A 27507-nucleotide genomic window follows, 5' to 3' on the forward strand; every position below is an offset into this window, starting at 1 on the left:
TTACCAAGTAGATTCTTCAAGCAGTTCTTGATATACATATGGTCTTTTTCATATTCAACATAACATACATCATCTTTAACTATATCAGTATTAGAAGCCCAAAAAAACAGCACTTTGTAAGTATGATTAATTCTTTGTTTTAATTAATACACAAAGCATTCAACATTAACGAATTAAACCAATGTGTCACAGATTGCTGACCTCATAATTAAGGAACCAGTATTTAGGAGCTTAAGACTTTCTATGAGGCAAGTATTCATAACACTAATTTTTACTTTTTTGTTGTAAATTTCCTGCAGCTTTATTCAATTTTTCATGCCATTCATTCTAAGACCTCTTTGATTTTTACTTTTAAGCAAGTGAGTTTATGCTAAGGGCTATGCATATGCAAAAACACACTAATAATAATAAAACACACACACAGAACAAGAAACACTTGACCATTCTCAAGTCAAAATACAGTGAGCATTTGGAGCTAATTAAGTTGATCCAAAAAGCTGTTTATTGTTGTGCTCCAGTGACCAATCAGAGAAAAGACTGATCACCTCTGCATTCACTTGGCAAAGCTTCTCATTCAAAGTTTTCCTGAATGCTGTTGTTTTAACTGGCATTCAATCAGTTTAGCAGCTCTGTTTGTTTACACTGTCTCCATTGTTAAATGAGATACATCCCAGGGCACTGTGGGACTCCATGACTGCTCCACCCAACCTCCTGGCTTCTTCACCTCCCACACAGGCAAAATGAATGTTCGTCCCTTCCCCCATTTATAACCTCAGGCATACCACTTGTGAAGGTTTAAAATTCTGGTTAATGTGCACTGCTCATCGCAGCATTCTACAACACTGTGGCTTGTCTCAAATTTTTAAGCAGCCAGTGCAAGACATTATATATATTAATGCAGCTTTGAAATTTCTACTTGCAACTTAACATCACCTAACCATCCTTTCCCCCCCGATTCTTTTTTTTTTTTCCCAGTAAAGGACTGCAGGGAGCTGGTGCCTATGCCAGCAGGAATGGCTGAACAGAAAGTCTGAAAAGTGTGCCAATCCAATGCCGGGCACATTCACACTAATTTAAGATTTGCCAATCAACTTAAATGCATTTCTTTGAAATGTGGCAGGAATCCAAAGCTTCTGAATCACACTTGAAGAGTACGTCATCTGGTCACAAAGCCAGGAGGTGGCACTAACTTGTACTGTATTACACTTTTTGTTTTGTTTTTTGCTTTGAATGGCACTTAGTGGTTGTACTTGTTCTGAATGATGCTTTAAAGAATAGATCCTTAATGAATGACAAATTTTCCTATTTAATATAGTAACACAGCTACACAGACAAAATATATACATTATACATAAATGGTGCCACATTCACAGCAGATATGAACACTACTTTTATCATTTTATACATAAATATACAGAAAAAAAATCTAGTCTTTTCGCCATTCAGCTCATTCTCACTCAGTATTGCTCTAGTTTTGTCAACACTATTTTTCCATTTGTTATTTTTTTTTTTCTCTTCAAATTCAGTTGTAATCATCAATCTTTAAAAGGCGACGTCACTGTAGCATACCACAGATGAAAGTTACCCTTTTATGCATGTATCAAATATGTCATTTTTAATACCACAGTATGTTTTACAAAAGCTTGTGGACTCTCTTACCGAAACAGAAACACAGCACAGGTCCTATAAGATATGTACACCAGAAAAACAAAAAGCACGGGAGGTACTTATTTAATAAACAGACAGTGTATTTTAAAATGAATGCTCTGCGGCTGCCGTTTACACATTTTTGATGGATCTTTATGTTAATGTGCTGTCGGTAACTACTATGTAGAATGTAATAAACTGAATACCCACTCTAAATGAGTATATAACAAACCACTTTTTTGTCTTTGTAGAGTAAAAAATTGAAGTCACAAATAGTTATTTCTTTGACATAGCCATGTAGCATGAAATCTGTGTGTGCATAAAAACCATCTTCCTAATGTAGCAGACTAATGGGCAGCACTGAGATTTCTGAGAAATTTAGCAAGAGATGGATTGATGCAACACCTGTAGAAGATCATTTCTTAAAGTCAAAGACACATCTACAATATTTTATCATCTGTTACGAAGGGGAAAAATAATGAAGTGCTTAAAAGGTGCACACGATGTAGGTTTTTAACATATATTAAAACATTAAGACTCTTAAACTGCCATTTGCCCTATTACAGATTATCCAGAATTATGCACAGCAGACCTGGACCCAACAAAGTTTTAATCACAGATGTGAGAAGAAAAATTAAGCCATGTGGCACACTCATGACCTGTCAAAGAGTGCATTTACATGCACACACATAACCGGGTTAAGGTGAATAATCTGGTTAAGGCAGAAAGCTGGTTTCTTAAAAAAATCTGTGTTTATATGGGCAAATCATCTGAAGTGCTCTTTTGTCAAAGCATTCAGACATCATTAAACTGCACAAAAATGAGTTTGATTTCATTATCGGCCACTGTGAATCTGAAAATAAGCACAACGATTGTGAGGATTTTCTTGTGTTTTATAAATATGTTTAGTCAAAATGATGCTTTATTTATACGTTTGCACATAGCAAACTTTTTTCCTTTGGGCTTTGTGATTTAGCCCTGCAAAGGACTTGGTTAGTGTGCTTCATACATTATACCCAGTGCTGGTGGAATAATATCTTATTAAAGTAAAAGTACAGGCGTTGTTAAGTAGTGTTATTTTACTTGTTACTTCAAAAAGTAATCCGATTACATAACGCATATTATTTTTAACGTTACCTTACTGCTCTTGAGATTGTGTTGCCGAGTTTAGTATGTTGAGCTCAACAACATAAATGTATCGATTTCTGGAATATAGAGACAGATTATTTCAGACAGGAGAAGGAATAATGTGACTACCCAAACCTTTGCCTCTAGAAATGCTTCTACCGGTAACTGATGAAAGTGTGTGTGAAGTAAACACATGTGCAGGCTGACAGAGTGCAATGGACATGCGTGGACTACATAATCTCTAACAGTAACCCAGTTAAGGGTGTCTATGGTCACATTATAAGGTTATTCTGTTAACCATGTTACTCAGTGGCTAATTACCCGATTTCTCTAACGTGGCATTTTAGAAAGCAGGTTTCTGTGAATAACTGGATATAATTAGGTGCATGCAAACGTGCCAATTGATGTACAAGTTTGTTGTTTTTCATGCAATTACTAGAACACAGCAGACATAAAAGTCACCTGTTCCTGCCCAAATTCTTCCTCAATATTCTGTCTGTTGTGTAAGTGCCTGCTTTATGGCCAAAAAAACAATAGTTTCATCCATACTAAAACAACCGGATATACTGGCAACAAATCACAAACACAAAACGTCCTCCATTAAGCAGTTTTCAGAAGATTCTTCCAGAGAACAAAAGGTCCCACCAGCACCTAGTGATAGCTAGGACAGATAATGGGCTTTGAATAGCAAAATACAAACAGACACCTCATCGTCTTCACGGCATTTAAGAGAAAACAAAAGTGCACCCACAGGCATATCTTTAAAGCCAGGAACCGGTGCAAAAGAAAAAGAAAATTCATGCAGGCCACCAGGCAAAGTCGGTCCTTTATTCTTAGCATTTGAAGTGGGAGCTGGAGGAAAAAAATATTAGGGTAAAATATTTGTTTAAATTTACTTATCAATCAATCAGAAGATCAACACGGAAAAGGACTGCATGTAATAAAAGAAAGCAACAGAGAAAAAGGAGGCCCATATCGAGACTCATGTGTTTGCAATTGTGGGGAGTAATACAAAGAAACAAAGTCTGTGTATAATTTGGATTCTTATTCAAAAACATCAATTAAGACGTTCTATTAAAATAAAGCAAAATTTACACATTCATTCTTTTAAACTGTTTTACGCACACCAACATAATAGTCTCTTTTCAAGCACAACTACTTTTATGTTCAGTCTTCCCACAACCGTCTATAACATTCATTTCAACACTTCCCCTTTCCCTATTTACAGAAAGGTGTAGCTTGTTGGGTTAAACATTACACACTCAGGTTTGTTTCTATTTTGCTGCACAAGGGCTTTATGATGATTAAGGTAGGAGATGAAGCAATCCACCCTGGAATTCACACAATTAGAAACTGATAAAAGCAAATTAAACTGCTTTCATACTACAAAGCACACATTGCTATGGGTGACTTACTTCATCTGGGAAAGCACTGTAGTCATCAACAACAGATCACTTTCAAACCCCAGACTTATGTTATACTCTGAACTGCCAGATCCATCTGTTGTTCATTTTCTTTGACTCAAGGGTGGGGAATATCTGTCTGTCATAAACTCGGAAATTACTTTGAGAAACAAGAAATCGACAGCATTTTATTCATTATGTAGATCATCTACTGAATAGTGTGATCCAGGCATGGAAATTCATTGCTGGTTAATAATTCTTGTTGTGACTGACCCCCCTGCCACTAACCATACCCAAACTGGTTATTAGGCATTAGTAAAGCAAAACATTTTAATCTAATATAACCAAACATATTTATATGGAATACTGAATTCAGCTGTGTGTTGTCACCTACCCAGGGAAGACCAGAAACCACTAGGCTCCATTGTGACCAACCGCCCCATATAAATAACCTAGTGCTTCAGTTGTATTTTTATATTATATATATATATATATATATATATATATATATATACACACACACACACACACATATACATATATATATGTATATGTATGTATGTATGTATGTATGTATGTGTGTGTGTGTGTATATATACATATATATATATATATATATGTATATATATGTATATGTATATGTATATTTATGTATATTTACACACACACATATACATACATACATATATATATATATGTATATAATATATATACACACACACACACACATATACATATACATATACATAAACACACACAGCGCCAAAATAAACAATGCATGCATCTTCTTCTTTAGATATAATAAAAGCACCTGTAATGACTCTAGTTAAATTATTCAGTTTCCGCTTCAAGCAAGGAAGATTAAATTGTTGATCAGTTTCAAGCATGGAAATAGAGAAAAGCCAAGCAAAATGACACCTTTTATTGGCTAACTAACAAGAAGATTACAATATGCAAGCTTTCGAGGCAACTTAGGCCCCTTCTTCAGGCAAGATGTAATCACAGTACTACAAGCATGGAAACAGAAACGTAGATAAATCAGTTAATCAAACATAACTATTTTAGTAAATATTTTATTATCTGTCTATTCAACACAATATAATTGCAAAGGCCAAAAAAAAAAAAAAGGTCTCCGCAGGCATTGGTTGTATTAGAAACCTAGTCTGAGAATACACTCTTCACACACTTACTTTCAATCCCACAACAAAACATTATTTCAGTACAAACCCCACCCCCATGCTCACCATTTCCTCAGCATTTGATGGGACCACATGCTTTCGTCTGTTCTCCGGCTTCCTTTCTCAATCTTTCATTGCACCCCTCCTCCCCCTCAAACTCTTACCCGACCCTCTACAATCACACTGTAGTTCTTTCACTGAAAGGGTCTGGAACAGATTAAAACCCCAACCACAGAATAAAGAGCCTTGGCATGGACTCAAGCCTGTCTGGGATACACAGGCAAATAGGACCCTGCCTGAAATGGGCCCCACACAGGGGAAAACCTGCTTTCAGCAGCAATCACTTAAAGGCTCTCAGCTTCTTTTATTCTCTGTACCTTGATTAGCACAAGTAGTTGCCTTAGATGGAGACGGAGCAACAATTTTAGTAGGCTTACCAAACTGCATATAAAAACAAAAAAAAAACACACAATGTTCCTTCTCTTTAAAAACTCCATAAAATGAACAACAGTTTTCTTAATGAAACAACTTATGGTTTGGTTGTGATGAAATAATTGAATATATTTTCTAATGTTTGTTTAGAAATCCAACATCTGTTTTCTGAGACATGTAAACAACTTAGGTCAGAGTTATTCTGTACTCTTAGTCATATAAATGTTTGCATAAAATGTTACACAAGTGAGGATCACATTACTTACTCCTCCCCCCAGTCACGTGTTTCTAATAAATATAGCTTTGATGCCCATCCTTTATTAATCTGCAAGTTTCCAATGATTATGCATGTAGATTAAAATGAAGCTCTTCTTCTGTGACATTTAACCATCTCTTTATATAAATTGTAACTAAGTTTGTATCAAAAGCAGAGCACAATCATCTCCTGTGGTTCATATGGATATGATTCTACAGAGATTGTGACTGGAGTGATTTCAGCAGTTTGCGTACTGTACATCAGGGAAAGGACAGAAGAGAACACCAAGACAACTGAATATTACTAGTGCCTGGGCGAAGTGTGAGAGGGAAAATAGTGTTCATACTCAGCCTTTAATAAAAACAGAGCATGCTTAGAGTGACATAGTCGCTATTTAAAAATAATATAAATGCGTCAGTCCCCTAACTCATGCAGGAATATTCTATGACTCTTCAACAAAATAAAGAAAAAAGTGAGACGATAATGAAATACATTACTATCAAATGCAGTGGAAAACCACCTGTTAACCTCTTATCTTAGTCCACCCATAGTCGCTAAAGCCAACTAAAGGAACAATAACACACAAAGCAATTACACTTCAGGCCTTTAACCATTTTGTTACAATGAATGCAACTGAATATCAGAACTGAAATGGCCACCTTCCAGAACGGGCTATTGCCTATTTGTTAATTATATATGAATAGCCAATTAAATTACTTCAGAAATCTAAGTTCTGTCAGTTTTAAATTGTGAGAGGGTCACATCGCCCACATTCCATGTACTATGACACACATTGGTAAAAACACAAAACCAGACAGAAAAATATGAAAGGAGTGTTCCTTAAAGTAGTTTTTTTAACAGCCGATATTTATTTCTAAATGATATGCTTTGAATGCTGCTACAACATATTCTTGTATTGTAGTCTTAAACTGTATGTACGACTACCTTCCATCTTTTGTGATGAAGTATTCCACCGAGTCACCTTACTGAAAGCATCCACACATTTGCTGCTATAGTAACAAATTGACTATAACATATGAGATTTTTTTTTCTAAAAAGAATAATCCAGATTGCAATAGTTTACAGACAACAACTTTCTTTGGAAACTAAAAGTGTGATAAAGGATGCCCACAAACTGCTATTTTCTATCAACTTCAGCTTCCTCACACAGTATTGACAGAAGGATTCACCTTTTCACTTTTCTTAACTGGTCTAAAATTTGATCACATTATAACATTAACTAGGTATTAGAAGTACACTAACATTTTCTTACAGGCAATACTGGTGCCGAGTATTTCTTTAATGTTACAGGCCTGAAAGGAGCATTAATACAAATATTTGTATTAAAAAAGAAGAATGAGGCTAGGTATCTAATTTTTAAGAATATCCATAGATACAGAAAGCTAGTTTTAACTTGCCACAACCATTGACCAATTACATTCAGGAAAGCGAAAGCAAAATACAGCAAATACTCAAATACTGCTTCCTTTTTGGTGCGATGCACAGTGTTCTTTTATTAATCTTAAAGCCATATCACATTCATGTGTAATTCCTTCATTCAGTTTTAATAACAGTGGTAAACTGAAAATTAAAATAGTCAACACAACTAATTGATTGGTCACATCCTCAAGTTTTGCACAAATCATTCATCTCTGCTTCTGAAGTTGCACTATAGCCGGATATAATGAGCAAAAATGGTAGACTTTTACTGTATTTCCACTTCTATATTTTAAATAAGTAAAGTATGCACCGCTGATGATCCTGATGTGAAATTCAAAGGCTATAACGTATTCAACATTTAGTTACACTGGATCCAAATTATGTGAACAAAAGTGAATTTCTTTAAAATCCAATAGACTAATCAAAATTCTTCACTAAGTTATAAATGAAATCATAGTTTATTACATGTGAGCCAGTGGTATACAATATGAAAATAAAATCCATTATTTGACTTTTAAGTCACATCACTTGTTTATTTAATCCAACCACATACTCAAAACAAAACAGCATCCTTTCCAGATTGAATTAAGTATGTACGAGGTGTGTATAAAAAAAAAATAACCAGACTGATGTCATAAAATATTTTATTATTTTCAAATTTACTTTTCCCCTTCAGTATACTCTCCCCCTGCATCCACGCACCACTGGAAATGCTTGTTCCATTCCTCAAAACAGTGTTTAAGATCGTCTACTTCATCGAGTTCTTTCATGGCAGCCGTTGCAACTTGTTTCATGACATTTGTTGATTCAAAATGCTTCACTTTCAATGTGCTTTTGACTTTTGGAAACAAAAAGAAGTCACACAGTGCCTGGTTGGAGGAGTACGGTGGGTGATCCATTACCGGAATTTTTTTTGATTTTGATCAATCCACTCCAAAACATCTGAACAAATTGCTCTTCGATTTTCCTTCTGAAGAACAGTAAGAACTCGCTGAACCAATTTTGCAGAAACTTTTCACATATTAAGTTTTTCTTGCAAAATGTTCTACACAGTCATTTTATCAAAATTAACCCTTAACACTTAGATGACAATCACTTCGCACAATTTCACCGATTTTCTGGACATTATCAGTAGTTGAAGTTAAACAAGGAATTTCAAGTTGATTCGTTGTTCAAGTTTGGGTGACAACATTTTTACTATGGTAGCAGAAGAAGAAGAACAGCTAACTTAAACGACTGGAGTGAGACTGTTTGAGATATTAGGTTGAAACTGATGAGAGATGTTAGTTAAGATCTAAGATAAGACAGCATTGACCCAAATTGGCCCTCCCCTCTTTTGAGCAACAACAACAAGAGTAGGGTTATTTTTTAGATGTACCTTGTATAATAGGGAGAGATTTCTTAGTTATTATGTTCGTGTACAATAGAACTATTACACATCTAGTACTGAACAATCTAGATAAAATAAAATTGGCTTTGATTTCTACTTCCATTCTGCTGCTTTTACATTTTTATAACTCTTTCATTTTTTTAATTACAGAGCTTTACTATGGTTCAGTATGAACTCTTTAATTAAAGGACAGATTAACTTTGACTTCCCCACATGCACAAATAAACAGCCCATTCACTTTATGTCGATTGGTTTTTACTTTTTAAATATAAAGAAGTCAAATTCATGCTGTTGCTCACATTGCAGTTGCCAGAGTTATTGTTTGGGTATCTTAGGTGATGTCATGCATGTGCACCTGGGGATCATACAGGTAAGCAATACCATCCCAAACTGAGAGAAGACACTGTTAAAAAGTCCTTTCACTTCTACCGGCAGCTCCAAGAAGAAACATAGCAAGGGCATTTGACTTCACACACAGCAAGCCCCTCCCCTTCCGGTCGGGAAACCATGAAAAAGGACATGACCTGGTACAGAACAGAGCTCCTGCATAAACCATTTGAATAAAACTGGATCATCTTCTGTTGTACGCTTGTGCACTCAATCTCAATTTTTGCTTCAATTAAAACAAGGCTGCCAGTTGGCACCCCAACTGTTACCTGTAGTCTTCTCTCATTCTTTTTATGATTACAGTGATCATTTGCAATTTGTTAATAATTAGTGGTGGTGTGGATGCCAAAGCCTTTCACTGTGATTGGTAAACAGTTTTACACACAATCTTTCAATCTCTTTTTTGAACCTTCAGTTATAATTCCTTAAAACCATATTAATCTTAATTTTTTTATATATATGAACAGAGCATCTCTCTTTTTTGCATATTTCACAAATGGAGTAACTGAATGCACAGAATCCCTGCACTCAGTTTGTCTGCTTATGTTTAGGAAGTTAGAACTTCTATGATATGTGCATCTAATCTAATTACAGTGGAACCTCTGTTCACGAACGTCTCGGTACATGTACAACTCTGTTTACGACCAAAAAGTTCGCCAAATTTTTGCCTCGGTTCACGAACAAGCCAATTTCCCTTTAGGTTTGTACATGTTCAGTCTTTCCCTGTGCACTTCCTGTGCAGCGAGCAAGAGAGAGAGAGAGGCGCGCGTGAGAGACACAGACACACACAGGCCCACGAGAGAGACACAGGCGCGGAAGACAGAGGCACACAGCGCTCCAGGCTCATGAAAGAGACACAGGCACACACAAAAGAGAGAGAGAGCGAGCAAGCGAGAGAGGGAAGGCTGGACGCATAAGGTAGAAAAGGCTTGTTTTTGTTTTCAGTTCTGTTTACAGTGATTGGTTCATAGTGTGCATTGTGGCGATGTTACTTTTCTTGGTGATTTATTAAATTATGGATTTTTCATATGTTCATTTTTTCCCTGTGCTTAAAACTCATTAAAAAAAGTGTTTTTAGTGAGCAGTTCCTAGCACTATAGCACAAACTATTGCAGTGTTAGTTTTCTCTGTTGTTCAAGGTTTTCTCTGTGTTATTCAATGTTTTTACATTTAGTTTACTATTACGCTGTGCATTCTATGGTATAAATTAACTATAATTTGTGCTTAAAAACAAAAAATATATATATTTACATACAGTTCGTACATTCTGGAACGGAATAATTGCATTTACATACAATCCTATGGTGGAAATTGCTTCGGTTCACGACCAAATCGGCTCACGACCAGAGTTTTGGAACGAATTATGGTCGTGAACCGAGGTTCCACTGTGTGTTCTAATAAAACTACAAAGACTGATGCCGTATGGCTCTAATGATCCAGTTTTGGTAATGTTTGGGTTACTTCAGCTATGTTGCCCAGCTAAGATCATTTTGCTCGAAACTTACACTACATTACCAAAAGTCTGACTGAACATAGCTAATGAATTTGTAACTTGTATCCTTTCTTTAACGTATACATTATTGGAAAAGGTTAGAAATAGGCTAGAATAATTATTTTCATATTTCCTTCTGGGTTTACAGCATTGAATGTCTACTGTTTCAAAGCTGCACTGAGCTGCTTATAAAAAGTGTGGACTTTTCACTTTTTGTCCTGGATTATCAGTTTCTTTTTAGTAGATCACTAGGTGACCTATAGGTAATAATTTGTGCACCTAACTTTTAATCAGCACTGTAATCAAATTTATACAGCATGCCAATAAATAACCAATTTCTTCAGCACAGATTAAAGAAATTATAACTTGGATCTCAGCACAAACCATTTTGGTAGAATCACTGAAAAGCTAAATGCAAACCACAAAACAAAATTAGACATTTGATTTATAGTAAGGAGATGTGACGTTTATGAAATGTCTGTCAATTTTCTTTTATACCACTTCTGGAGACCCCAACATTGGTTATACACTCAGTGTATTAGTTATTCTACAACTTCTGGAGATTTAAATGACATCAATGCTAGCACAATCCATATAAATAAGGCTGTCCCTTCAAGACTGTTGTGCTATCCTTTCATAATATATCAAGCAGAATAGGAATTCAGCAGAGTTTAGGAGTAGATTGAGAAAGGACAGCAGAGGCAGATCAGGCATGTCAGAAAGATGCCTCAGTGAGTTCTTAGATAACTCGTACAGATACTTTAGCAGAGTCAAAGATAAATAAGCAACATCCTTTGAACTATCCAAGAATATGCAATAATCCCCCAGACTAAGAGCTAGGATTAGTTGTTACAAGAGAAAGGTAAGTTGACCTGCTGCTATAGTGAAAACCTTCCAAGCAAGCACATTTAAAATTGATGAGTAAAAGTTTTCTAGATGTATTAGTGCTTCCTACTAGGTATGTATGCCAGCTATACATGTGAAGAGCTAGAGTCACCAAATCAAACATAACTAGGAAAACTGTAGAATATACAAATGTCAATAATAATAATAATATGATGATAATGATAATGTAACCAAGAAAGACATCCATTATTACATTTATAACTAGCCTATCCAGTAGATGTGTACAGAGAGCCATCACCTATACTGGCAACACTGGTTATACAGTTGGAACCAAGTGTAATAGCAGTCCATCAAGGAAAAACAGCAAAAAGTAATTATTTCAGATGTGATTTGTGAGTATTATGGTAAAAGGATCTGCAATCCAGGCATTATCTGTGTGGATGGAATCCAGAACGAAGATTTATTAAACCCAAACTTGGGAAAACACAGAAGACTTCAAAATAATTCTACTACAGCAAGGCTAGAGAACAAGATTGGAAGAAGCTGACTTAAACGGTTATGAGGACAGCAACCAGACAAGCTTTTGAAAGACTGGAATTAAAAGATTTACAATAAAAGGGTGCTCACACAGTTTTGAATCTATAGCTCCTTCACTGCTCCCACCATGTGGACAAAGAATATCCACCTTGATTATAGGTAACAATATCAGACAGTCAAATTTAAGCCAAAAATAAACAAACAGCTTTTTATTAGTTTCATTTAGTGCTTCATTCACAAAGAAAGAAAGAAAGAAAGAAGGTGGCTGAACTACACACCACACTGTGATCCATAAGTTGCACCATGTAGTCTAGTCCCTCTGTCTCATAAACAATTTTAACATGCAGTTAGAAGTGCATTTGTTGTCATAATATTAGTTGACATGCATTATAAATCTAAGTGGCTGAGAAGAGAACAGGTTAAGGGCTGGAGATATTACGAGAAAGGTTTGCAATTAAACACAGTTTTGGTTAGTTCAGTAGCATTATAAAAAAAAAAATAATGTGTTAAATACATTAGGCAGTCTTGCACAGTAAGAAAAAAAATAGATTTTTTTTTTGTAAGACTATTGGCAGACCAGTTAGACAGTGTGCAAAGTTTCACACAGGATCTAAATAGATTTATTTAAAAAATCTGTGTTTTAGGCTTATGTAATTTTAATTCAAATGCCAGTGCATAGAGGATCACGTCAATTGGGGTGAGGAAGTATGCTAAGTTGATGCTTTAGTGTTCTTTGAAGATTCCTACATGTTGAACTAACAAATCTGGTGGGCCCCAGAACTGGGAGGGGTTAAAGACAGATGCTTGCATTAACATCTTTTTTTTTTTTTTTTTTTGAAGAGCACCAAGCATGCAGGCTAAAGATATCATCTTCAATTTGTTTAGTTTTAAGAAAAACCTATTCAAACAAGGGCCTCTAAGTAAAGACAAGCCAAACAGCACTACAATAGCTTTCAGAGACCAAAACAAAAATGCTCTCCTTGATTTATTGTGCCATTTGGGGGTTATATTTTACTCTGTAGTAAATTACACACAATACTATATTTTATTTATGTATGTGAGAATGGATAGGAAATCGAGATGTTATGAAAGTGAATAAAGAATATATTATACACTGATTCTAGATGACAAAATTTTGGCATCTGCTTTTGGGCAGTAATTTTGGAAAGTGGGCTCCATATGAATTTGCTACATGAAATAGATTTACAAAATCCCTGAATATGAATATACATCACAGAGCTAAAACTAAATTATTCAATGTCATATTACTAATATTTTGGAAGAAACAAATTCAAACACAAAAAATAAAAAGTGATAACGCGATTTAAAAATAAACTCAATCTACAGTACTTGATGACAAGTCTTGCTATGTTTCTGTGCATGGAGTCTTTCTATCTCCTCAGGTGTTTTACTTTGGTCAGTCAAGTGTAAATTGGAGAAATATCATCTTCTTTTCTCCCCCAAACTCTTATATTGATCAACATGGGTTTGTTTTTAATGAGACAAAGCAAAATTCCACCACTGTAATGCACCTCAAGTTACTCCTGTAGAGAACATTAGCTAGGCTTAAAACCACAGTATTTTATACCCAAATGCCACTGTTGCCTGACTGCATGATATTTCATCACATAACAAGTAAAAGAGAAATTTCCAGTCTCTCTGACTGATAAAATGTGTCAAATACAAGAGACTGGTATTTACTAGTTAAAGGAACATTTGTAACACTTTAGTTTAGTTAGCGCAAAAAAGCATCTATTACTCATTTACTCTTAAAAATAGCAAAATATTATCAAGGCTTCTTTAGGTCTTCTTAAAACTTATATAAAACATCCGTAGATAGGTTATTCATCTCTGTACGGTGTGTCACATTGACATGATGGCAAAATTACTTAATATGAGGGATTCACAGGTCTTGTACTACATATGTATGGTAATGCAGAGATGAATAAATACTTAACCGATACTCTGTTGGTGTTATGAATACGCAAAGAAGCATATGTTTAGGTCTTGTTACATAATGGTAAATGAGTAATTCTGTGGCTGTGATCATTACAATATTAACGTACAACATGATAGAGATGAACATGCGTACAAAACAAACAGAATATTGCCTCAAGATGCAGGCAAGGTACAATAAATTGAAAATGCCGGGCCGAGGGGAGGGATGTGGGGCCCTCCTCACTCATGCACCAGCCTCAGGGCACATCGTACATCCGCTTAGCTAGTGAATGAGAGAACTACTTAATGGATTTAGATGGGGTTTTTTTCTAGAATTTGCTAGAAAATTCCAGTTGATTTTGTGACTTCTCTCATACATCTTGCCTGAAGAAGGGGCCCGAGTTGCCTCGAAAGCTTGCATATTGTAATCTTTTTAGTTAGCCAATAAAAGGTGTCATTTTGCTTGGCTTTTCTCTACATTCATAATGGCTAACACGGTACAACACCCTAGTACTACTCATCACACTAAGAAACATAGTTCGATTGCAGGAGTGATATTTGTCCTAATCCAAGACAGAGGCTGCAGGCCGAGGGGAGGGGGAAGCGTGACGTCAGGAGTGGGGAATCAGTCTACCTCTGTGTTTTGGAGTGTAACTTGCCTATGCTTACCTTTTTGTTTATTGATTTTTAAAGTTTGTCCTGTTTCACTACTACGCGGGCAAAGCTGTGGGGAATGGCTAGTTAATCATAAAACCTATAAACACACATATTTTATTGGTAATGCCACACTGGTAGAGGAGGTGAATCATTTCTTGGCCCGCTTTGAAGCTAGAGTAGTGGCTCCAGATATCACAACTCCACTAGCTTAAAACAGCAATTCCCTCATTTTGCTGGAACTTGATGTGAGGAAAGGGCTCAGAGTGATCAACCCTAGGAAGTCTACAAGTCCTGATGGAAAGGTCCTAAAGGAATGTGTAGACCTGCTCTCTATGAACCTCACAAAGATCTTTAATCTATCCTTGTGTAGATCCATCATCATATCCTGCCTGAAGTCTTCTACAATTACTCAACTGCCAAAGAAGGTCATCATCAGTGGCTATAATGATTAGTGTTTTGAGAGGCTGGTATTTCAATACATCGAATCCAATCTCCCACTTACCTCTTATCCTTACCATTTCGTTTACAGAAGATGCCACTGCCACTACCCTTCACACAGCACTATCCCACCTCAAACATCGGGGGAGCTATGTGAGGATGCTTTTGTTACACTTTAACTGTGCTTTCAACACTGTCATCCCAGGTAGATGGATTACCAAATTCACTGGCCTGGGACTTTCCCCAAACCATTTGCCACTGGATTAAGGACTTTTTGAAAAACTGCCCCTAGAGACTGTTAGATTAATCTCACATCTCTCCAATAGTATCACACTCATGATTGTGTTTCCACCTACTCTACCAATGTCATCATCAAGTTTGTGGACGACATGACCGTCGTTGGACTCATCTCAACAGGGGATGAGACTGCCTACAAGTATGTCCAGAGATTGACAAGGTGGTGTTTGGAGAAGCGACTAGTTCTGAATTCTGCAAAAACAAAATAACTCATAATAGATTTCAGAAGAACAATGTAGAACCCACTCCACTATACATTAATGGGGACTGTATAGAAAGAGTTTCGGCTTTCAAGTTCCCTGGCATGCTGATATATATAAACTACTATTATCACAGTAGTGAAAAAGGCACATCAGAGGCTTTATTTTCTGAGGGCTCTCAGAAAAAACAGCCTGCAGGAGAAAATGCTGGTATCCTTCTAACTCTATTGAAAATGTGATGACAAATGGCATTTCTGTATGGTTTGCCAGTTGCGTAGCAGCAGAAAGAAGAACCCTTAAAAGGATCATTAACACTGCCCAAAGGATTATTGGCTACTCTTTACCCTCACTGGAGGATCTGTTCAGCAGTCACTGTCTCAGCTAAGCAACCGATACATTAAAAGACGTACCCCACCTGGGACATCATCTGTTTCACCTGCTGCCCTTGGGCACATGCTATAGGTCTATTATTGAAGGACTAACATATTTAAGAAGAGTTTCTGTCCTTCAGCTATACGCAAACTAAACAACCGTAACAGAACAAACAATCTGTTTTGATCAAAGGTGTTTTTACTCTCTAAATACTAACAGAACATTGGGCACATGTTTAAATTTCATTGGTAATTTTAGTTATTCATTTACCTGTACAATAACTTGTGGTGCAATACCTTATCAGCTATTTTTAAAATGGATGTACATGTATGTGTTTATGTTTAGGTATATGGGTATAGATATGCTATATATATGTGTGCATATGTATATGCATGTATATTACAGTATATACATTGTTAATTGTTCTTTTAATGTGTAAATGAATCAATAAGATTGGCAATTAATTTCATTGAACTTTGTACAATGACAATAAATGAATCTAATCAACTCTAATGAATTACAGTTGCTACTATTGAAAGTCAGTCGGTCATAAACAAAGTGTTGTAGTGGCACTTAAACATGTGGGACTACTCAGTATGCGGTAGTAGCATGAATTAGATCTGAACACAAGCAATTGTCCTTAATGTATATGTCATACTCATAAATATCCTCCAAGACATTAAAACAGCATCGAAAAGGAACATAGATGCTTACGTTTAGAATAAGGATTGGGTCTAAGGGCTGATTGAGTTGTTGAGTGAAGCAGGACTGAATGCAAACCAAGACCAGACAAGGTTTCCCAGCTGCTCAACTACACCTTACTCCACCATATTATCATTTTTTTTTTATCCCATTAGGAAGAAAGACCAGCACTTGGCTATTGGCTTCCCAGATGCAATTAAGAAGTTTAATACTCTGAGAAGAGTTGCTTGAGCATGTGTTTATATTTTTTTAACAATTAAGAACATTTTAAAATGTAATTTTGTTTAACTATGGGATTTTGATGTTTGCTATGCAAGTTTCACATGGGACTTCATTGGAACTGAATGTGCTAATGGATGACTAACCCTTCGTACATTTCAGAAAAATCAAAGACACCACAATTAAATACAAGCATGTACTCTGACAAACAGATGTTTCATTTACAGTATGATATTAAACAAAATGTGTCACCGTTCAAAAAACTGAGTTTTAACATTCCAATATATTTTTTGGCACTCTACACTCAGTTTGAATTGCCCATGTAAAACTACCATATAAAGTGTAAACATTCAGATTGACTCATCGTTGTAAAACTAAAGACAGAAAACTTATGAAACATTACTGTCTAAAAGACAAAAATTACATATTCAGAATTTAAGTATTGAGATGAGGCAGTCCCATATATTGGACACAATTTACGTGTCCAGACTTATTTTTGTATATTTAATGTGATCAATTTCTCTTTTTTCAGTTACTTATGGAGACTTGTGTGCAAACTGTTGCATTAATCCTCATGCCCCATTAGATGTACTGGTCCCAAGTTTAATCAGTCACATCACTTTTCAAAACAGCAAAAATCTAACCAATCAGATATCCTGTGATATGAAGCTCATCAACTTGCCTAGTTCTGGCAATGTGCTCAGCAGACTTACACTTTGCTTGTTTACGCAAGTACACATCTACAGAGTGACTGCTTCAAATGAAAAGCATAGGCCTCAACCCAGCACCACCAGCTAGGACGTAAAAAAAAAAAAACAAAATAAAAAAAAAAAAAATTCAAATTCTGTGTTTGGAAATTACAGGACAGCTAACTGTGATGCTGTCAGGGACCACAGGCGAATGGGTCAGAAGACAATTTTAAAGTTTGTGTTAAGTGGTCTGCCTTCTTTACTTTTGCTGTCTTTGTTAGCCTGTCACAAATAACACGTCAGTATTAATAACAAACCCTATATGATTTGTGTGGCTGTGTAGCAGCTCATTCAAGTTGTTTGAAAGTGTCCTAGAAGTAAGTAGTATTAATGCAGAGAAATGATGTGGGTGTGCATCCTCTTATGCTAGCATTAAATCAAGAGTATTAGTATAGGAAAACATGTAGTTATACAAATTTATCACAGAGTACATTTACTTGCACACACAAAACCAGCATAAGAGGAGTAACCTGGCTAAGACAGAGATCTGTTTTTTAAAAAAAATCTCCGTTTACATGTGCAAGTAATCTTCTGAAATCCTCCTTTGCCAAAACACGTGGACGTCATTAAACTGAGCAAAAATAGAATGGAGTTTCAAAGATACACAATGCCTGAATAAAAACTAACCAGGAAAACCTACTCCATCACAGGACTAACCCTGGACACACTGGAAGGTCTTGTGAAAAAGAGGATGTTGGCATACTGGATGACATTATGAAAATTCATCTCCCTCCAGGAGGCGCTCTCTTGGAGCACTTTTGGCCACAGGCTCACTCCACCATGGTGTGCTAAGTAGGGCCCCAGGGGGTCTTTTCTACCCACTGCTATCAGTCACTTCAAGGCTTTCCCTAATGTACGCTTTAAGTTCATTCAGAAATGTATGCACAATAAACATTTATCTATTGGTTTTTATTCATTTATTTATTAAATGTCATCAGCAGCCTCTGTGAATCTGAAAACAATGAAGAAGCCTGTCATTCATAAAACAGAAGAAAATATGTTTAGTTCTTTATATGTTTTGATGTAAATAACATTCACCCCCATTTTACATCCTCGACCAGAACAACCGATAATTTATGTTTTGAAAACTAGCCACTGTGTCATCTGATCACATTGTTTCAACATATCACTACAAAAATAGCTGGATGAAAACTAAATTGATACTTTATAAATATTTTTCATGTTACTGGATTGCACACAGCACATTCCTCTGGTTGACTGTGTTATAAAGCTCATCTATTCAACTGCTCATCAACATAAATTTAGGGATTTCTGAAATATTGAGGCAGATTATTTCAACCAAGTGAAGAAATAATTCAAGCGCCTAAGCATTTTCCTCAGGAAATGTATTTTTTACGGAAGCTTCCAGTGTCTCCTGCATGGGGGTGCTGGAAATGTGTGAGAAGTAAACACATGTACCGGCTAACAGAGTGCAACAAACGTGTGCAGAGTACAAAATCCATCACTGTTACCCAGTTAAGGGTTTACGTGGGCAATTAACCAGGTTACTTGTGAAGAAACTGAAATCTGTTAATAAGGTTCCTCAGAGACCAATAGGCCACTTTCTCTAACCTGAAAAAGAAAGGGTCCACATTGCATTTTAGAAGCCAGGTTTCTATGAATAACATGGTTATTGAAGCGCATGTAAATGCACTTATTGTAAATCACACAACAAGCACAAACCTTTCAAAATCTATTCTCTATCCTGAATTAGTTACAGAAGAATGTTATCCAAACTATAAGGAATAATTAAGAGGCTTCAACATATGAAGATAATGCTACAATATTCTGAAAAGACTTTAAAACAGGAAAGCCATTCTGCAAAATCCAGTGTATAGTTTGCTTAGATTTAATGGAACTATTTTAAAGAGGGCCTTGACTAATGAATAACACTGATAACTGGTAACTGATAAAATAAGATTGAATCAATTTCAGTCATATTTCAATTAAACTTTGGGAACCAGTCTTTCTAGCTCATCGCAATGCTATATGTATTTTTATATTCTAATAAAACAAAAACAGCCTCTTACCATAACGTGGGTCTAACCAAGAGGTTGTCTTGCTTTTGTGATTTATATAGTAAATCTCGCCTTCTGGGGTTATGGCTTGTTCCCAGCCTTCAGGAAGTGAACCTGAGATTAGAAATAAAGGAATTGTTTAAGAGAAAGGATTTAAAAAAACAGAATATCTTCAGACAATCTTTGGTTTCTACATAATCTGAAAACACTGCTCTGCAAACAAATCCAGAAACTTTAAATATAAAGAAGCATTATGTACATGCTCAGCCTGGAAAAGCGAGATCTACAAAACTACAGCACCATTCTATCTATTTCCTTTTTTAAAACTTAATAGTAAGTGTTAAGGGATAGAGGCAACAGAAATCACATGCCAATTTATCCCTTTAAGCCACATAAAAGATGTGAGTGAACAGAAATTTGTAAACCGCAAAACTGTTTTTTTTCTAGAGCATGTAGCACCATGAAGACACAACTTTACAATTCAATATTTAGAAACTATTACCCATTTCCCCAAAATATTCAATTTTCTTTAAAATGTTTGGACAGTCAGTATCGGTTTACACTTATTATATTGTCGTTGTTGCCATCATTGTCATGTTGCACTACAAGAAACATGCTACACATGCCACCTGAACACCACTCTTTACACTAGCAAATCCGTAATGAACTGACTGTCAGCTGCCAGACCTTGCCATGTACAATATGTTCTTCAAAATAATGCACACATTGCACACTAAAGAAAACTTTACTGTTTCCAACATACAGATTTATTCCTTTTCAGTCCAAAACTAGTGATTTTTGATTCAGCTTTGTTTTTCTCTGTCAATACAAAATCACTGAAGAGCAACTCACATTGAAAACCCTCAAGTACCTCTTTTAGCACCTCTTTCTTCTACCATCATACATGACACTCCTTGTTTCTTACTATTTCTTTTGTTGAAAAGTTAAAAAAGTGTTATTTGGAATGAGAAATTCTTCATCACTTAAACTTACAGAAATCAGATGCTAATTTATCTCATTCATAACCAAAAATTCTGAAATTTCACTCCTTATTACCAACACGTCATAAGACTTAATTCTTGTTCTGCTCAAGTAGCTTTTATCCTTCTCTGATGCTGCTTATTTTTCCTCATGCTCCTGACCATATGATTTCAGTAATGGTGGTGGTGTTCATAAATACCATTGAACTCCATAATTCAACGTTCTATGTAACTAATCCAAAGCCCTCGTTAACACTCGTATAATTATCAGCGCTTGATTCTCCATGTTTAAGCTTCCCTTCTAGCAGTACATCATGCACAAAGTGAACACCACCTGCCTTTGCAAGAACTGCGGCATGGCAAGTTTTATCAGCTTCCCCCTTTGCAATTCAAAGTTACACGTTAAACAAAATCAGTTAAATAACATTAAGAAAAATGAGTCCTATTTTACCTACATTGATGCTGGTGAAAACAAATAGCACGAATTGGGCAAGACTTATTTTACAGTTAGGGTACTAAGGAAAACATAGCAACTACTGAGCAAGAGTTCATTTTTAAGTCATAATACAGTTAATGACTCAGAGACTATAATACAAGTCAAATCAAGTACAGTAAATGAAATAACTCATAATGGTAATGCAATATTATTATTATTTACTTATTTGGCTGACGCCTTTACCCAAGGCGTCTTGCATTGTTTGAGATACAATTGGTTATATTTCTTTTGTTTTTTCCATTTGGCACTCCGGCACTTGAAGTCACTTGCTCACAGTGTCAATAGCAGCATTTGAACCCACAGCCTCAGTGTTTGAAGTCCGAAGCCTTAACGATTACACTACACTTCTCTATTGAGAACACAATGTCAAATATAAAGGAAACTATAACTGCAAATATTTTTGCATATGATTTAATAATCATGTAGTCACCAAGCCCACATTATTTGTATACACAGAAATGCTCAAAGATTAAAGGACTAATCGATGTAATCATGTACAACAGTAAGAATTCTAGCAGTAAGATACAAATAACATGAAAGGAAGCAGCTTAGAAAAACAAGGCTAGCAGTTCCAATCAGGGACAATAACTGATCCCAGGCAAGCAAAAGTGATAGACTTTCTCCATACTGCAAGGAGGGAGAGGTTCAACAATTGCACAAATCAGCCTAAGGTGTTTTGGCTTTAAATGGTTTCTTCTTCAGGATACATTTAACAGGTTACAAGTTAATGATGTAAACAAACTGAAGTAAACTGTACCTTTGAGTGGTCCATGCATTCTAGTTATATGTTTTTCCCAGATTACTGGAAAATGCATTAATTTATAAAAACATTTGACATATGGCAATACAGCCATCAGAAGACACTGTTTTAAAAATAAAAGCATTTAATCCGGCCAAGGAAACAAACAAGAAAATTTTGAAGCTTTTTAAACTGTACCATATAGTGCCAGAAATGGCAAAAACCAAAAGGGCACAGTGGTTAACCTATATTTGACAAGTGACCTGTATCTAATGTGGAGTAATGTTGGAGGTTTTGCCAAGGTGGTGGTGGTGGCTGACTCAATGTCTTTAAGCATTCCCATCTGAGATGAGCTGGTCCTAGTGATGTGTGAATACAAAGCTTCAAGTCTGTTCCAAAAGAGAATGGTTCTCTGCAATCATATTTCGATATATAAGTGAATTAATCACAATTAGGATATAGCCAAATGACCAGTTCTTCCAGTGTAAAGCATATAGTTCTAAACAAACCAAAGAAAAGAGTATCTGCAGTTTTCCATAAAAAAATAAATAAATAAATAAATAAAAAAGGAAGATAAGACAAAATATGTTGTCAGACACCTCAAATTTAACAAATTTTAACATTAAATGTGCATTTAATTGCACCACGATAAGCTCAAAACCATCTTTACAGTTGACAGTCATTCTGCTTTACCATCAGCTTAAGTATATTTTAGTCATGATGGTCCAACTTACCTGTGGCAGAGTTTATAATATTCTGCTGTACTGGGACAGGGCTAGCTGGAGGAGCAACATGAGACAGCATTGCTTTCCTTGGATCTTGCCAGGTTGTTGTCTGATCCAAATGACTAAAGATCATAAAAGGGGGAAAAAGAACAAAGAAAATGTGAATACCACACTGCAGGCAAAGCAAAGCGAACCACACAGTATTTGAAAACAACAAGTGAACATACATGGGCGTCAGCGTGTACAGTGTGCATTGCGACCCATTCTTATTGCAAGGTATCACATACATATACATATATATATATACATATATATACATATATATACATATATATATATATATATATATATATATATATATATATATATATATATATATATATATATATATATATATATATATATATATATATATATATATATATATATATATTTTGCAATATGAAAAAGTGTACTAGGCTGTCAGGCTCTAGTTAGATCAATAAAAAAAAAACAAAAAAAAAACAATCAAACCTCAAAGTATTATAATAGGACCGGTATTGACATATCATTAAAAGGGACAAAAAATATTAAGTGAGCATAAATACTGGAAGATTAAATATTGTACATGATATTTAGTTTAAACTAACAATCCTTGAAATCTTCCAATTTGGGCTAAAAGTCACAATAACAATTACTTTGTTACAGTGTAATCTTTTACTAGTCTTTTTTCTAGCGATGTGTTCAACTGCATTTGTTGTAATTATTTGCAGAGTAACCAAATCCAACAACTGAATAACGACTAACCCGAGCAACACTTTAAAATATTCTTGTTACAAATTATTAACCTGCAAGAAAATGATAAACACCCATTGTGCAAGAGAAGAATGTTACTTCATGGCTGTATACTATTTAATGGAACAAAACAGGAGAGTTTTTGCAGTCAAAAGTTCAGTTGGACTGCTAATTCAGAGCAAGTGAACGGCAATTACAGGAGTAGGAGTACCCAGTCAATCTAATTTGATCAGATCAAAATTTCTCTGTTGAATTTTATAACCCAAATTGTAGTCATATTATTTTATGTATTTTTTTTAGTTTCAAGTGTCTGAGTCTCTTTTAGCATCTACAGCCCTTGTTTGGCCTTGACTTTGCTCTTCACAATGACTTCTGCGTAACTCTTCTGTCATTGCAACTTGTCTTTTTCCACAAATAGTGAATTGTTCTATTTCCCATCTTATTTCAGATTGTGTCTTCACTTGCTCTGCATCTTTGTATAATTTTTCACCCACTATCTTACACTATTAGATCTGCTTACAAAGAGCAGATCTAGAGACTCTTTACTCTTTGTGCAAGAAGTTATATGTCCCAGTTTAAATCAGGAGACCCATCAAAAAGGGAAAGATTAGAAGTGAGCATGGGAGTAAGCTATCTAGTGAGGATTAGTCAATAACTGATTGTAAAATAACAAAACAAAAAAAAAAAAAAATCCCCTGCCATTTTCTAGGACATTGTCTTACTAATCTAACTCCACAAAGTTTATATTGTCATCTTAAGTGATGTGGGGCAGCATGGTGGCACAGTGGTAGCGCTGATGCCTCACAGTAAGGAGACCTGGGTTCTCTTCCTGGGTCCTCCTTGCGTGGAGTTTGCATGTTCTCCCCAGGTCTACGTGGGTTTCCTCCAGGTACTCTGGTTTCCTCCCACAGTCCAAAGACATGCAGGTTAGGTGCATTGGCGATTCTAAATTGTCCCTAGTGTGTGCTTGGTGTGTGGGTGTATGTGTGTGAGTGTGTGCCCTGCGGTGGGCTGGCGCCCTGCCTGGGGCTTGTTCCTGCCTTGTGCCCTGTGTTGACTGGGATTGGCTCCAGCAGACCCCCGTGACCCTGTGTTAGGATATAGCGGGTTGGATAATGACTGACTCACTGACCGACTTGGGTGATGTAACCAATAATGTACAGTAAGTTACGCATGTTACCTGCATGGATCTCTACTATAAAAAAAACAAAATTGTACTATTCTGGCTACTGCAGGTTTGCCTTCTTTGTCTTGCTTTTATAATTCAAAAGTGTTGATATTGAACTGGATTAAGGGCAGCTCAGATACCTTACAAAGCAATTAGCTGTGAACATTGTTGAAAATGTCTGCATCCATAAAAACACACTATTAGTAAGGCAGTTTTCTCTTTCCCTGGCCAAACACAAATACTTCCATGGGACACACACTTCAATTTCAGAACAGCCTCTGCAGGAGGCTTTATGGTGTCACTAAACATCATTTCAGATCTCAATCAGGCAGGGTGTCAGAATTGGTGGAGGTATATAATCAAAGGCATTGGGTCAATTTACAGTCACCAATTAATTTAATACGCTAAGATTTTGGGATGTGGTAGAGGAAAAAGAAAAAAAAAAATCAAAGGAAGATTTTTATAAACACTATGCAGAGTGACTGAGCCACTATTTAAAGGCAGACTTCAGGTATATTTAAAGCAGCACAGCAATTCTGGAAAGGTAGTACTATTAAAAAAATAAGCAAAACAAAGCCATTAAGCTAAACATTAATATTAAATACAACTTGACTGATATGTTTAAGCATGTCATATCTTAATATTTTTACCTTTATTTAAGCCTTACACTGTTATTTCATTTGGTGCTAATGCCCAAGATTTATTTCATAACATTCTCTAACTTCCTTAACAATTGCAGTCATGCAGGGTCAATTTAGAGTCAGCAATTACCTACTCTACATGTCTTTATGGATGTGGGAGGAAAACTGCAGGAGTTCCAAAAAGACATGCCATACAGACACAGGGACAAGGCAGGATTCAAATCCAGGATACTGGATCGTTGAAGTAGCTGAGCTAACAATTGTTCTACTGTTTGGCCTGCCCATGATTTATTTTAATTGCAAAATGACAATATTCACGATTATAGGAAAGAAAAAAAGGCAAAAAATGCACTACTATAAGCATAATTTCCGCATATACACTTATTATTTCCACCTTAAAAAAAATAGCAAACAAAAATGTAATGCATATTCATTATAGGCTGCAAGCTGGTGCCACTGTTAGGGTTCAATTCTCACAGCTATTTATTGTCCACACAGAGGGTACAAGTTCTCTTTGTGTTTGTGTGGAGACTCCTACCACATACCCAAAGACATATTTTAGGCTAACTGGCACTTCCAAACTGGCCAAATGTGAGTGTGGATGTGGGTGGATTAACAGCCTGCCCATATCAGGCTCCTGTCTTGTGCTCTGTGCAGCCCGGACAGGCTCCAGTCTCTGTGACCCTGCAATGGATTAAACATTTTTGAGAAAGTTATCTTGAGATCACTAAATGGCAACCTGATTAGGTGCACCTACCCTTCCAATGTAGCGGACTATTCACTTGGTGGCAGCATCATACTGTAACTGCAGACAATGCACTATTGAACAAGTAAGCAGATGCTAATGGAGATTGTCCGAGAGATCAGCACAGTTTGAGCAGACAAGTTCACAGTCAATAAATGTAATGACTGATGTTTTTCCTGTTAGTTGCCAATAACTTTGCATTGATATTGCAGTAAGCCGTTTGTCATGAATAAATACAGCTACTTACAAAATGCCATCTTATCACAGGCTGTCAAAATTTCAAGCTATGGCCAAAAACCTTGAAGCCACCAAGTAATAATTATAAGCCAGTGCTTTAAGATATGAAAAAAGATACAGGTATTGATATCCCTGGCCCAGGGATCTGCAGCGGCAATTGAATGTTCGAATCCCGTAAATTCCAGAAGTGATTCCATTCTGTTGGGCCCTTGAGCAAGACCCTTAAAATGCAATTACTCAGCCCTGGGTATGACGTTAATCTGCATCCAGCCATGCAAGCAGGTCCTCTAACTTACAGGGGGAACTTGGGGGTTTGTTAGTAGGATTGTCACTCCATTCACTGCAGAAAACCTCACACTGTTCCACTCCATTTGAACTAGTGTGGTTCTGAGGTGTCACCCTGTGCTTGGGTTCTAATTTGGGATCCTGAGGTGGTCTGTCACGTGGTGGGTGCGGCAACGTGCTGTATCAGTGCATGCTCCTAACCTATTGATAACCAAGTGTATGTTGTACTGGATGTCTTTACCACCTTTCACACAATAATGGTCTGTTAATGATATAAAATGACTGGTAGACTGAATGGGGGAAACACTTCAAATGCAAGATAACTAAGAGCTCTGGGAGAAAGTGGGAAAATAAATCAGAAAACATTCAGCCAGCATAGAAAAAAAAATTACACTATGCACTATTTTTTCACTTTTCTATACAGATTATTTCTAGAACACATCTTTACGTTTAATAGGAAGATGAGGGAGTGTAGGCAATTTGGCAGAAAATTATTTTTACCTTTAAAAATCAACCTAACTTTGCAGCAAAAAACTTTTCCGCACAAACCACAAATTCAAAAAAGCCAAAAGACTATAGGATGCATTGAAAAAATGTTCCAACTGTGTGCAAATACTGTCCTGGGAGCAAAAAAAAATTTCATTTTTGAAACTAAGTGGCCTATATTTCACATTGTTGGTAGAAATCAATATCCAAACACAATAAAAACCTATTCACTTATGGCTATGAATCTATGGCATATACAAGTAGCTGACCAATATATAAATAAATGTATAAATTTACAGTATAAATAAATAAATAAAACATGTCTTAGCTTTTCTTCTATTGTTATTTTTTATATGAATATTTTAGGTATATTTGAGCTTGCATGTAACACCTTGAAGAACTGGTGCAACGCTGGAATGCTACATTTCAGAGCAGACTAAAATAGTTTATTGGTATTGTGTAAAAATGCGCATGAATAAAGTAAACTCAAAATGTGCTATGAAAC

At 36.0% G+C, this 27507-nt stretch overlaps 1 protein-coding gene and 1 long non-coding RNA gene across 6 annotated transcripts in view; one reads left to right on the forward strand and one right to left on the reverse strand.

Moving 5' to 3' along the window:
• LOC120523237 overlaps positions 1-27507 on the forward strand; it is a 268628-nt gene that overhangs the window by 145209 nt on the left and 95912 nt on the right. The window lies entirely within an intron of this gene.
• Positions 1-27507, reverse strand: part of yap1 (Yes1 associated transcriptional regulator) — a 133274-nt gene that overhangs the window by 29007 nt on the left and 76760 nt on the right. For 2 of the 4 annotated variants that reach the window (XM_039744333.1, XM_039744334.1), the window contains exons 3-4: positions 22676-22788; positions 19739-19840 (exon numbers count right to left, since the gene is read on the reverse strand). In XM_039744333.1, coding sequence (XP_039600267.1) covers positions 19739-19840; positions 22676-22788 — 215 coding nt within the window. The remainder of the gene's footprint in view (positions 1-19738; positions 19841-22675; positions 22789-27507) is intronic. The other 2 variants (XM_039744336.1, XM_039744335.1) reach the window with 1 other exon arrangement.

This window comes from Polypterus senegalus, chromosome 2 (assembly GCF_016835505.1).
Source record: "Polypterus senegalus isolate Bchr_013 chromosome 2, ASM1683550v1, whole genome shotgun sequence".
Taxonomy (NCBI): domain Eukaryota; kingdom Metazoa; phylum Chordata; class Cladistia; order Polypteriformes; family Polypteridae; genus Polypterus; species Polypterus senegalus.